The sequence below is a fragment of the Dipodomys merriami genome, unplaced genomic scaffold (genome assembly GCF_024711535.1).
Source record: "Dipodomys merriami isolate MVZ:Mamm:240054 unplaced genomic scaffold, mDipMer1.0.p SCAF_13, whole genome shotgun sequence".
NCBI classification, from domain to species: domain Eukaryota; kingdom Metazoa; phylum Chordata; class Mammalia; order Rodentia; family Heteromyidae; genus Dipodomys; species Dipodomys merriami.
Window position 1 is genome coordinate 15,008,982 of NW_027202604.1, and position 14,821 is coordinate 15,023,802.

The 14,821-nt window shown below is 36.5% G+C and overlaps 1 protein-coding gene across 2 annotated transcripts in view; it reads right to left on the minus strand.

Moving 5' to 3' along the window:
* Ngly1 (N-glycanase 1) overlaps positions 1-14,821 on the minus strand; it is a 49,838-nt gene that overhangs the window by 23,498 nt on the left and 11,519 nt on the right. For both annotated transcript variants that reach the window (XM_070018713.1, XM_070018714.1), the window contains exon 4: positions 4,743-4,908. In XM_070018713.1, the coding sequence (XP_069874814.1) occupies positions 4,743-4,908 (166 nt within the window). The remainder of the gene's footprint in view (positions 1-4,742; positions 4,909-14,821) is intronic.

The following is a 14,821-nucleotide window of genomic DNA, read 5'->3' on the forward strand; positions in this document are numbered from 1 at the left end:
TCTGTACCCTTGCTGTCAGCACCTCCTTCACTTCTCCATGCACAAGAGGATTGAATTTGTCTGCAGTAGGACAAGAAGCTGTTGGGCTTGGCTTTAATGATATAGCATATTCTAGAGTTGATGTTAGGCAGTTATAATTTAACAGTACATCTTTATATTTATGTATGCTTACATTTCTCAACTGAATGAAGTCAGGTATGCTGAAGTTTTGAAATTTTTAAGTTTAAAAAAATGTATTCCTGTGTATTTATGCAGTATGATAAAATAATTATCTCATAAATATATGCATTTCATGTTATCCATGAAACACCTTTGCTTGCTTATTTACTTATTCTGTATCAGTCCTGGGACTTGAACTCAGAGCCTGGCACTATTTCTGAGTTTGTGTGCAAGGTTAGTGCTCTACTACTTGAGCCACAGCTCCACTTCTACCTTTTTGGTCGTTAATTGGAGATAAAGAGTTTCATGGACTTTCCTTCCCATGATGGCTTTGAAACATGATCCTCAGATCTCAGCTTCCTGAGTAGGTAGGATTATAGGTGTGAACCACTGATGCCTAGCTTTGCTTATTTGATGATATTTCTAAGCTACAGGGTTAATCTGTACGAGATTTTTAAAATTGTCACATATCTCTCTAAAACTTGCTTGTGAGTGGACATATCTAGTTCAAATTCATGTTATTCAAGAGTCAGTTGTACTTAATTCTTATATTTTCATTAGATATGTTTCAAAGTCTTAACCTATAGCCAAGCACTGGTAGCTTGTACATATAAATCCTTACCACTCAGGAGGCTGGGACCTGAGGATCACGGTTTCAGGCCAGCCTGGGCAAGAAAGTCTTTGAGAGTGTTATACTAATTAACCACCAGAAAACTGGAAGTGGCACTGTGACTCAAAGTGGTAGAGCATTAGGGACAGCAAGCTAGGGACAGCACCCAGATCCTGAGTTCAAGCTCCATGAACTTTAAAAAAAAAAAAAAAAGTTAAGTATAACAACAAAGAATCAGGGAGACTGTAAAGGTCAGAAATATATTATGCTCCTAGATGTGGAAATAAGTATTTCAAAAACTGCTGTCTCAAAAAATTAATCTGATTTCCAAAGTGGTTGAACAAGTTTACACTCCCACCAACAATGCACACATCCCTTCTAGCATCTGTTGATACTAGATTTCTTGATTATAGCCATTCTGACTGGGGTGAGGTAGAATCCCAATGTTGTGTTGATTTGAAGACTCCACATAGAACTCCCCCACAATGACCCAGCAATCCCACTTTTGGGCATTTACCCAAACAATCACAAACAAGGTCATATGAAAGCTACCAGCACAACCATGTTTATTGCAGAATTATTTACCATAGTGAAGATATGAAACCAACCCTGATGCCCCTCAGTAGATGAATGGCTCAAGAAAATGGAATTCTATGCCTCCATCAGAAAGAATGACATTGCCCCATTTGTTAGGAAATGGAAAGACTTGGAAAAAATTATATTAAGTGAAATAAGCCAGGCCCAAAGAAACAAAGGTTCCATGGTTTCCCTTGTTTGCAATAACTAGTACATGTCTATGACAAGTAGCGAAGGTCAAAGGCTTGTACATATGACCGTATGAGATGATGTTAACTGAAATGTACCTCAAGACAGGCACACAGGGTTTTTTTTCTTTCTTGCTGTTGTTTTTAATGTACTTATAATGCGCTATGTGATTCTTTTGTTTCTTTTGTAAGTTTGTCCCCCACAGTACAAGCCTGTTTTCACTGTATTTGATTCTGGTGTTCTGCATCTTGTATATACATTTTTGTAATTTGGGGAGGGGAAGGGGTATAGTGGAATGCTTAAATGGGGATGCAGGTTGACCTATTGTGACGATGAGATATACAGGATACAATATTGAAAACGAACTTTATAATGTTGGGGGTTGGGGGAAAAGGGGAATTGGGAGGTTGGGAGGGAAGTGATGGTGGGGGAAAATCAAAGGAGGCAGTAACAATTCTTAATAGGAAAGGTACTCATCACCCTACTCATGTAACTGTGAAACATCTGTACAGTATCTTTACAATGAAAATACATATTAAAAAATTAATCTGAGGTGCTGGGAAGGTGACTCAGTGGTAGAGTGCTTGCCTTGCATGCATGAGGCCCTGGGTTCAATTCCTCAGCACCACTTAAGCAGAAAAAGCCAGAAGTAGCCCTGTGGCTCAAGTGGTAGAGTGCTAGCCTTGAGCTGGAGAGCTCAGGGACAGCGCCCCGGCCCAGAGTTCAGGCCCCACGACCGACAAAAAAAACAAAAAAACAAAAAAAAAACAAAGAATCTAAAATTTAATATAATTCTAATTAAAATTATAAGATCATTTTTAAGAAATCTATTTTTTTTTTTAGTCCGGTCATGGGGCTTGAATTCTGGGCCTGGGCACTGTCCCTCAGCTCTTCAGCTCAAGGCTAGAGTGCTACCACTTGCGCCACAGCGCCACTTCCGGCTTTTTTTCTTTTTGCTTATATTGTGCTGAGGAATCAAACCCAGGGCCTCATGCATGCAAGGCAAGTGCTCTACCACTGAGCCACCTTCCCAGCCCTTTAAAGAAATCATTTAAAGAAATGCTTCCAGAATTTACATAGAAAAATTCATGAAATAGTCACTGCACCTTTGAATAAAAACCATGAAGACCAAAAGTGCTTGTTTTCTCCTCACTGACCAGATAACTAGAGCTATTTATACAGCCGTCTGAATTTTACCTAAAGATCACTTTCTTTTGGTAATGGCATGAGTGTCTTAATAAAAAGCCTGGTTTTTCTTTTTTGTTTGTTTTTTTGTTTGTTTGTTTGTTTTTTTGCCGGTCATGGGGCCTGAACTCTGGGTCTGGGCGCTGTCCCTCAGCTCTTCAGCTCAAGGCTAGTGCTCTACCACTGGAGCCACAGTGCCACTTCCGGCTTTTTCTGTTTATGTGGTGCTGAGGAATCGAACCCAGGGCCTCATGCTTGCAAGGCATGCACTCTACCGCTGAGCTACCTTCCCAGCCCCAAGCCTTGTTTTTCTTAATACAATTTTAAATGGTTTTAAAGGGAAAGCTGCTTTGTGCATATTGAAAAACATGATCAAATTCATTAAAATATTTTGGTATAGAAGAATATACAGATCAATGAAACAAAAAGAGACAATCCTGAAAGATTTCTAAATGAGTGTACAGTACTTAATAAAATGAACAAACAAAACTTGAAACAAAGGTAGCCATTTCAAAGTTGTTCTACAGGGGTGAACTAAACTACCTAATAAGGCACAAGTACTACCTAGGTCTGATATATCTACTGTACTTTATGTAGACTCCTACAAAAGTAGAAAAATTGTTTACGACTTTCTTAAAAACAACACACAAACAATAAAGTTAATAAAAATTCTTAGCAAATAAAAGGTACCTAGAATACATAGAACTTCTAGAAATCAGAATATTAACCCAGTAGAAAAATCAATAAAGCCCATCAACAACTTTAATAATTTCACTAAATAGAAACACTTCTTTTATAAATGGACCTATAGGATAATGTCAAGTCCTACTATGATATAAAAGTGTCACATCACCTTTACATTGTGTATCTGTCCCAAAGTAGTCCTTATCTGTTGAGTACCTTCACTATAATGGCATTTACATCAGAAGAACGATACACAATCAGTATCCATCCACACAGAACTATACAAATAATATGCATATACCATAAATCTAAAAATATTTCCAAGATGTATTGTAAATGAAAACTAAATACATATGAAATTATAGATTATATGTAAAATGGTACAGGCACCAATGGAAAAAGTATAGCAATTCCTCAAAAAAATAAGAAAGAATTAACATAAGATTTAACAATTCCACTTCTGGATATATAAATCTCAAATAATTAAAACCAGGATCTCAAAGGCATACCCATAGGCCAAGGTGTGACCTTAAGAGCTCTACTACTTAGAGCCATACCCTAGCTCTTTTTGTTTTTAATTATTTTTCAGATACGGTCTTGTGTTTTTGCCCTGAGGCCTGTGTGGGACTATAATCCTCCTATCTCTGTTTCCTTCACATAGATGTGGACAACCATATCCAGTTTATTTTACTGAAACAAGATCTCACTAACTTTTTACCCAGGTTAGCTCTGAATTTCAGTCCTTCCAACCTTCACCTCAGGAGTATTGCAGGAGTGTATTCCTATGCCTACCTATTGCATCAATGTTCATAGTAGCATTATTCTCAATAGTTAAAACATGAAAGCAACCTAAGTGCCCATCAATAGATAATTACATAAGCAAAATATGGTTTAAATATATAACAATTGTTCTTCTGCAATCTAGTATAATGTAAAGAAACCTGAGGAAATCACATGAAAAGTAAAACTTCATTTATATTTGTAGTAAGCAAAGTCAGACACAGAAAGAATGGTGAGTGCCGAGTTGGTAGAGGATGGTATAGAGAGTGGTTGTTGAGTGGGTAGAGATTTAGAAGACAAGGAACTGTGGAAATGGATAGCGTAAGAGCTAAGGAATGCACGAAACTGTACATTTAAAATGAGTAGGATGGTGATTTTTCTGTTAGTTATATTTTATTACCATATACCATTTTTGTAAAAAGCCAAGCATCTGATATATTATACTTCATAAAAATCAATATGTATATAAATGATTTACAGTATACACAATAGAAAGCACTATTTTCGTATTTATTTACTAATGGTGCAGAGTTAGCAATAAATTATGGAAAGCTACTACCTTTATCTAACTTTCTAGCTCTGGATAGCTTTTCTTGCGATTTTCTTTTTAGTTCTTTGACTGGAATGCAAGTCAATGCTTTCTCCTGGAGAGCAGGGTTTTCATAGAGAAGCACATGCTGAATGTTGGATTGTAGAACTTTCAGAATGGCTGAATCAGCAATAACCTAATAGAAAAAGGAACACCTAAAATTAGTTTTTTATTTTATGCTACAAAAATAACATGCAGTTAAAACCAAAAAGAAAACAGGGTTCCTAGATAAAGGGGAATATATGGATTTGATGAAATATAATTATTCCCCAAACTTTCACGATATTAGTATTAGGAGAGAGCCACACTAGTGCCAAAGATAGGTCTATTTTTCCCTCTGTATATATTATTGAAAATATATTTAAGCAGAGAATTATTGACCATAAACTTTGATCAAGATACTACTTTGATCAATGCATCTTACTGCCTTTTCTACTTCAAATGTTGGTAACACAGAGAATTTCACAGGAGATATAGTTTTAAGCAACAGGAATTTCAACAGCTCCTAAGAAAGGAATGATAGATATGAATTTAGTAAGGGAAAAAAATGAAACCAATGTGCTTTCCACAGAGGGAGATGAAAAAAATATAAAAAGGTTTCTGAAATCATCCCAAAGGCAAATGGGCAACAGAATCCACACAGCAGAAAGGGACAGTGAAGTAAGTACTAGGGTCTCTGGAGGAGTAACTGCTAATCATCTTGGCTCCCTCTTTCCAGCAACAAGAAAGCCTGCTTTTGAACAATGATCCTGCATGGTTAGAATCCCCAAAGAAACTATCAGCACCCAAGTCCAGAATTGGGGCTTCTCAAATATTCCACCAAGTAGCCTGTCTTGCCCTTCTTTAAGGTTGCTGGAAGCAAATGTAGTATTTCCCAAAAAGCTGACAGAGGGATCTATAAAAACACATTGCTGAGGAGATTCATTAGAATGAAAAATCAGAAAGAAGAATCTATGGCAGGAAAAGCAGTAAGATTAAAAGAATGTATCTTCAGAGATTCATAGTACAGAATGGGATTATGTCCTCAGAAACCTATTAGATTGGAAATATCTTTAATATATCTAACTTACTGACCATCACAGCTAGCAACACAGTTCTCTGTGAACTATCAGTTGTTTCTTCATGATGGCAAGGCTAACTGGGAGCTGTGGCTGGTGTCAATGTCCAGTGCCACCAGAGAGTCTTATACTGCCTAGCTTATGACAAGCTTAAAATGAAAATTCTAAATACAACTTCTACCAGATGTATATTGAATTTCCTTTATATCAGCATAAAACTGAGACGTATTTAAGTCAAATTATCATTAAGTTCTCTACTTTATGTTGGGGAACATCTGTATTGACTCAATTACAAATTGTAGAAACAAAAATTTCAATACTGAAGTAGAGAAGAAAGTATAAATAAAGTAAAATTCTTGAAATTCAGAAGGATAATGATGAGTAACATACAAATCAAACAGCCAAACTAAATGTAGAAGGGCAAAATACATTTTATCTAAAAGAATTATTAGGAAATTTATCCCCAAATACACTTGGTTTCACCTCTAGTACCACACACATACATACCTTTAAAATAGTATAGTCTAGATAAAAAGGATAACCAAGGGCTGGGAAGGTGGCTCAGTGGTAGAATGCTTGCCTTGCATGTATGAGGCCCTGGATTCAATTCCTCAGCACCACATAAGCAGAAAAAAAGCCAGAAGTGGCGCTGTGGCTCAAATGGTAGAGCACTAGCCTTGAGCTGAAGAGCTGAGGGACAACACCCAGGCCCAGAGTTCAGGCCCACATGACCGGCAAACAAAAACAAAAAACAAACAAAAACCAGAAGTAGGACTGTAATTTAGAGAGAAAACAACAGGTAAAACTTAAGTTTTACATTTTCTTTCTTCAGGTGTTTAAATTTAAAAAATTGTGTACAAATACTGGAGCTTGATTTCAAGGCACTGCATTCTCACTCAGCTTTCCTAATAGCTTGCATTCTTCACTTGAGCTGTGCCTTCAGTTCAGATTTTTGCTGCTTAATTGGAGACAGGTGTCTTTTCTACTTGGGCTGGCTTTGAACCACAATCCTCCAGGTCTCAACATCTCAAGGAGCTAGAATTATGTGAGCCACTAGCATGAGACTAGGTGCTGTCCCTGAGCTCTTTGTTTAAGGGTAATGCTGTATAACTTAAGCCACAGCTCCACTTCTAGCTTTTTCTTTTGGTTAGTTAATTGGAGACAAGTGTCTTATGGATTTTCCTGAGTGGGCTAGCTTCAAATTGAGATCCTTAGATCTCAGCCTCCTGAGATTACAGCTAGGATTACAGATGTGAACCATCAGCACCTGGCAGGCTAGCCCTTTTTAAAACAGGGTCTCACCATATAACTCATATTGGCCTAGGTAAAGGTCAGCCTGGCTTTGAAACTTGCAAACCTCCTGCATCTAACTTCCTGAGTGCTGGGATTGAGGCCTGTATTCACATGCCCTTCACAAAACTTAAGTCTTAGCTGGTAAGAAATAAACATAATTGGAAAACAAAAATATTTTTTCATATGTAATGTGACAAGGAAGAAATTAGAAGAGGTTACTGTCTTGTAAAATGTTGTTACAAAAATATAAGACTTTCAGGCCAATCATTAGAAAAACAAAGTATAATTTCCTAGTTAGCAGAGCAATTAAAAAAAAACACCTGATCAATTAAAATAAAAGGAGAAGAAAAAACAAGCAAGAGAATCAGCAATACAAAATAAGGCTCAGAAACAAATGGACTTATTAGCAATTACAGTAAATGTGACTCTAGATGTACCTATTAAAGAGAGTAACAGTTTGGTTTTTACCATATACGGTATGTCAGACACTGTTATTAAGCAACTGGAAAGATTACAATAAACAATCACTTTATGGTTCATAAGAAAAAACATTAGATGATAGAACCACCACAGTGATTCATCAAACATTTGTTTGTGTCAATGTATTAAGATACTGGAAAAATATTGGAGACCAAAACACACAAGGACATTACCCATACAAGGCAAAAGTCTATGGGTATGTATAGACAGAACAAGGTTCATTAACTTAAATATTTACTGATTATTTATTTTCCAGATACTATAATGGTAATCTAAACAATTTATTCATAGATATGCTAAGAATTGCAAAGCAAATATGAAGGACAAAATGAATCTTAACAGTTGGGGATCAGAATCATGAAAAAAATGACATTTGTGATAAAAAGTGAAGGAAATGAAGCGAGCAATGAGGAAAGGGAAAAGGCATGCCTGTCTGAAGGAACGACAGGAAGGATGTTAGTATATACAGGGAAAATGCTTAGTATATTTTGAAGGATCAGAAAAATCAGGGTATTCATCACATAGAGAACTCGAAGAAATGGAAAGGTAGAAGCTGAGGGTAAACTGGGTTGATAAACAGCTAGATCTGGTAGAAAAAAATGAGTGGATATAGATAAGTCTTAGGAAGTGCAATCCATAACTCTGGATGATGAGTGACTGGCCTATGGAGTTTAAAACAATTAGGAATGATCCACAGTTTTTGTAATGAGCAACTAAGGTTACCACTTGAACCACTTACTGTGGAAAATGGTCCAGAAAATAAATCAACTGAACAGAATACTAATAAACAAACCAGAAAATGGCCATTACAACAGAGACTGCAATCTGTAGTAAGAACAGCCATATGATATTGTTAATAAGGAAAATAAGTTGCAAGAGACTAACTGAACTTGTCTGAAAGTGAGTAAGGCAAACCAGGAGAACTGTGCAAAACAGGATGGGGCAAAGCAATTAAGTTGTAATAATAGTTATAATTTATGATTATCAGTGGCTCCCTCACAGACTGAAGGAACAACACCGAGAAACAATACCATGAAGTAGAGGGGTTAACAATGGCATGTTCACTCCTGCCATTTACAGTAGTCATGTTACAAAGTTTAATAGTTTAGATGTGACTGATTAAGTGGATTTATACATTATGATGTAGTTTATAAACTAGATGAATCCTCCACAAAGAACTATGTGCACTGAGGCCAATAATGGTAATGTAAGCAAAAAACAAGGAGAAAAATGGCAGAACTGGCACACTTTTTAGTACAGTAAAATAAAACCCCCAAAATGCTGAGATCTGAGTCTCCAACTTCAAAATTACCAAGATATACATTGATATCTACAATTTCAGTATAACAATAAATGACAGCATCTCAATACACTTTCTTTTTTAAAGTAAGTTTTTTATTGTGAAAATACTGTACAGAGAGGTCACAATCACATAAGCAAGGTAATGAGTGCCATTACTTATCAAGCATTGTTGCCTCCTCCTTTGATTTTCCCCTACCATCCCTTCTCTCCCACCTCCACAATCAATACATTTTCGATAGCAAGTATTATTTCCTGTTCAATTTCTCCTTACATTATCTTATAATGTACACAATATATTACCACAACTGAACATTGTCTCATGAAAATATAGAGTATATGCTCAACAATTTTTATTAATTATAAGTGTAGAGACCTATTAGAAAAACATGTAAGAAATAATGACACAATGATATGTATCGAGAAGAGGGATGTTTCTAAAACAGGAGAGTTTATAGGAATAGCTCTTAAAAATTAATCTGCTGGTTCTCAAGTTCAACCCTTTTCCATCCGATTTGGCCAGTCTGGGATCATGTTCAAAATTCAGTCAGTGGCACAAGTGAAACAACCATAAATAAAGACCAGCCTAAGTTATACATGTCACTGAGATGACCTCCCAGTAAGAAAGGAGATAAGAGACAGGGTGCTGTGCTTGTGTGATTCCACGGTGCACAAAGAAGCAGGCAGATAAGAATAGAAGGGGATCAAGCCTTTTTTTAAGTGCATATTTCTCAGTTAGCACAGGAGATAAATGAATTCCACAGTTGAAAGAAGAAATCTGATGTAGATTTGAAGAAATGTAGGGAGTTTAAAATGGAGAATATATTCCTTTAGAAGAACTGATATGTAAACAAAAAAATTTGAAAAATTCTTATATAAGTGAGAAGCTTAAGATGGTTATCTTTTTCTTAAACAGATTTGTATTTACTGAATTAGTAAGAACTTATCTAGAATACTTTTATTTTCAGTTTAATCCTTTACAATCCAGAAATTATCTTATTCATTACCGTTTTAATGGCATTCAAATGATCTTGAACAATGAAGTTTGTTTTCTTGCCTTATTTCTTCACATATTCGCTGGCACAACTCTGAAAAAAACTAAGTCAAAAAATAGAAGGCTGCTGATTGCAAGGCAATTACAGCAGCTGGGTGACCATGTACTAAAGCTACACAAGGCAGCAGTTAATTGCTTGACAGAGGAAAAGTTATTTGGGGGTACAAATTGGAAGTTTAAAATGTGAAATCTGTTTTAGATCAAAAAGACTTTTTCTTCACTAATCATACTTCCAATTATTTCTGTTGTGTGATATTTAAGACTCTTTAAGGAAAAAAAATCACTCAAATCATGATATAATTGGGGAAGCTGGATTAGCAATAGTAAAGGCTCCCAAAGCTACTAAACCTCTATTAATACTTCTCTGGCTTGTCGATATACAGCACACTTCTAAGCATGAAGATGCTATTTAGTACTAAATTTAAAATAGTAATTTAATTAACTTGGCATTTAATAAATTTACTTCCTCAAAAAACTATAAACTATTTGTTGCAAAAAACTTATGAGACACCACTGATATAAACAATATAAAATCACCATAATCTCACCAACAGAAAGTATGATTAAAATGTTTTGTGTATAGCTTTTTTCAAAAGCTAAACTGTTTTTTAAATTTTTATTAATAATTTTTTTAATTGTGAAAATACGGTACAGAGGGGTTACAATTACATGAGCAAGGAAATGAGTACATTTCTTATCAAGTATTGTTACTTCCTCCTTTGTTTCCCCTTACAATTCCATCCCCCCCAAGCTAAAATGTTTGTGTATAACTTTAAAAAGTTTTGGAAAACACAAGAGGTACTGAGATTTGAATTCAGGACTTATGCTTATTAGGCAGGTGCATTAGTTATTTTTCAGACAGGGTCTCTTCTTTTTGCTTGGGGCCAACCTCAGGACCTTGATACCAATGCTTCTACCAATGCTTCCCAAATAGATGTAATTGCAGGTGTGGTACCATGCCAAGATTATTTGTTGACATGGGGTCTTGTTAAACTTTCTGCCTAGCCTGTGCTTCAATGCTATTCTGATCTCCCAAGTAGCTGGGATTTTAGGAATATACAACTCTGCCTAAAACATTGAAATGTTACACATAGTAGACACAATTTATGCTGTTTAATTTAGCAATTCTCATTTTACCACTTTTGTATACTCATTTTCCCTATTTATATGTTCTTAATGTCAAAACAGACCACATCTTTTTCTTTTTCTTTTCTTTTTTTTTTTTTTTTGAAGGTCCTGGGGCTTGAATTCTGGGCCTGTGCCCCGTCTCTGAGCTTCATTTTGCTCAATACCAGTTGAATCGCGTGCCACTTCTGGCTTTTACAGAGTAGCTGATTGGAAATGAGTGTCTCATGACTTTTCTGCTGGAGGCTTTGAACTGTGATCCTCAGATCTCAGCTTCCTCAGTATCTAGGATTACAGGCGTGAACCATGAGTACCTAGCTTAGACCATATTTTTTGTTTTTGTTTTGAGGCAGGATCTTGCTATGTGGTCTATGCTGATCTGGAATTTTCTAAGTTGCTCAGGTTGGCCTTGAACTTTCAATCATAGTGCCTCAGACTCCTAAGAGCTAGGATTATAGGAATAGATCACCATACCTGGCTTTGCATCTATTCTGATATAAGGGTAAATAAAGTATTAAGATATTATTGTAAGGGTAGTAGATTCATAAGAAACTGAACATTTAAATCTGATAATCAAATAGATTTTTTTAATCTTATAAAGATTATACATAGATCCAAACTAAGAAGATGCTTCAGTTTTTGACTTACAAGATAAAAATTAGCTTAAAAGCTAACTAACTCAGGGAATTATGGGTCAGAGGTTGAGTGTTTGCCTAGCAATTGAGGTCCTGATTTCAATTCCTAGAACCTTAAAAAAAAAAAAGGAACATAGATCTCCCCTATGATCCAGCAATCCCACTTTTGGGCATTTACCCAAATGTTTACAAACAAGACCACACTAAAGCTACCAGCACAACTATGTTTATTGCAGCATTATTTACCATAGCTAAGATATGGAACCAACCCAGATGCCCCTCAGTAGATGAATGGATCAAGAAAATGTGGTATATATACACAATGGAATTCTATGCCTCCATCAGAAAGAATGACATTTCCCCATTTGTTAGGAAATGGAAAGGTTTGGAAAAAATTATATTAAGTGAAGTAAGCCAAGCCCAAAGAAGCATAGGTCCCATGGTTTCCCTTATTTGCAATATATAGTATAGGTATGAGTCAAGCGGAAAAGGTCAGATAATGTGATGTTAGGAAAATGAACCCTTAAATATGTATTTTAATGTTTTCGTTTCTTTCATGCATGTGTTTCTAACGCATTTATAAGATTATTTCTTTGTTGCTTTGTATGTCCCTCCCCCACAGTGTAACCCCCGCTTTCACTATATTTGATGTCAGTATAACATGTGGAGGAGATGGGGACAAACAAGTCGTTTAAGGATTCAGGTGGACCTGTTGCAACAATGAGAAGTACAAAATGTCATGTCAAAACCAGCTTTACAATGTCGGTGTGGGGGGGGAGGGGGGTATAATTGGGTGGGGGGAGGGGGGAGGCGGGGAAGGGAGGTGAAGGGTAAACAAAGGAGGAGGCTGCAATGCTTGGTAAGAAATGTATGCATTATCCTGCCCATGTAATTGTAGCCCCTCTGTACAGTATGTTCTCAAATAAAATAAAATTAAATTAAAAAAAAAAAAAGGAATAACTACCTCATTTTTTATGAACTCAATCATTTGAATGCAACAATCATAAGTTGTAATTTCTTGAGACATACTATTAATATATACAATAGGCAATATCTAGAATGACTGAGTTCATGAAATGTTCTTTAAAAATTCTATATATAATAGTATATGAAATAAAGTCATACATTTAAATAGCTGTGCAAAAACAGCCAGTACCTATTTTAAGCAAATCATACTTTGGAATCATGTTTTCAACCTAGAAAAAATTTCACAAAACCGGAAACACAATGTTAATATTCTAAGGAAACGTATCACTGACAATTGTCCTTGCAATTTCAAATCTGTTTTAGAAAGGTAAAGGATACAAAGAATATGAGGAGTTATCAGGAAATAATGTTTACCAGAAATATTGAACAGGGGCTGGGAAGGTGGCTCAGTGGTAGAGCGCTTGCCTTGCATGCATGAGGCCCTGGGTTCGATTCCTCAGCACTGCATAAGCAAAAAGAAAAAAGCCAGAAGTGGCGCTGTGGCTCAAGTGGTAGAGCGCTAGCCTTGAGCTGAAGAGCTGAGGGACAGCGCCCAGGCCAGAGTTTAGGCCCCACGACCGGACCCCCCCCCAAAAAAAGAAAAAAGAAATATTGAACAGCATGTAAGGCCAACAAATTTAAAATTTTGAAGTGTGTTTTAGAAAATGCAAATTAAAAATCAAGATAGAATACCATTTGGCCACTAAAATGAAAATTATAAAAAAAACAGCTGGTGAAAATATTGAACAAGTAGAATATTCATATATTGCTAATAAAGTGTTAATCATACTAGGACATGATAAATTATGCAGAACTCTAAGCATTCACGCACAGTGATACCAAAGGAAGATACTCATAGAGGAGGAACACAAAGGGACAATCTTTGTGCCTCTAATCATATAGAATGAACTCCAGAAAATAGAAACAATAGGGTTTTTGTTGTTGTTGTTTCTGTTTTTTCTGGCAGTCATGGGTGAGGCTAGAACTTGGCTTGGGCGCCGTCGCTCAGCTCTTTAGCTCAAGGTTAGAACTCTACCACTTGAGCCACAGCACCATCAATTCTGGTTTTCTAATGGTTCATTGGCAATAAGAGTCTCACAGACTTTCCTGCCTGGGCTAGCTTTGAACCATGATCCTCAGAGCTCAGACTCCTGAGTAGCTAGGATTACAGGGGTGAGTCACCGATGCCCAGCTTGTTTTGTTTTTTTAAAGAGTGTAAAGTGGTGCAGCAAATTTGAAAAACATGTTAACAATTTGTTAGACTATTAAGCATAAACCTAACCACACTTTCAGTGATTCCAGTTCTAGAAATCTGCCCAAAAGAAACAAAGATGTCTTCACAAAGATGTTTGTGAAGTCAGGCCCAGTGACTCATATCTGTAATCTGTGGATATCTAAAGTGCAAGGGCAGCCCAGCAAAACATTATCAAGACCCCCATATCTCAAGTAATAAGTTAGGTGTAGTCGTCTATGTCTGCCATTCCAGCTACTCAGGAGGTGCAAATAGGAGAACAGTGTTGCAAGCAGGCCCAGCCAAAAATGTAAAACCTTATAGGAAAAATAACTCAAGTAAAAGATAAGCAAAGTCTCTCTAGTAGAAAGTGTGATAGAGGGGGTGGAGTTGATAGAGTATAAACATGCTCAGAGGCTGTAACAAGAAATCATCCCCTGCATAACTAATATAAAATTAAAAACACACGTAAAAAAAACTTAAAGCCACTGGGGAAATGGTTTCTAAAGTGGTACAGTATCAGTCTACCAAGAATGAGGCCCTGAATTCAAACTCCAGTATCACTAAAGCCAAACAAAAATCAGAGATGTATGGTTTTTTATCTTTATTCGGTGTTGGTCATTGGGCTTGAACTCAGGGGCTGGGTGCTGTCCCTGAGCTCTTTTTGCTCAAGCCTAGCACTCTACCACTTTGAGCTATAGCTACAGTGGGTAAGTGGAGATGAGTCTCATGGATTTTGCTGCCTGGGCTGGCTTTGGACCTTGATCCTGAGGTATCAGCCTCCTGAGTAGCTAGGATTACAGGTACCTGGCTAGACATATATGTGAATATTCACAGCATCATTATTCATAGCTACCAGGGCAAAACCCTCTAATTGTCCACCAACTGATGGTCAGATAAGATGTGGT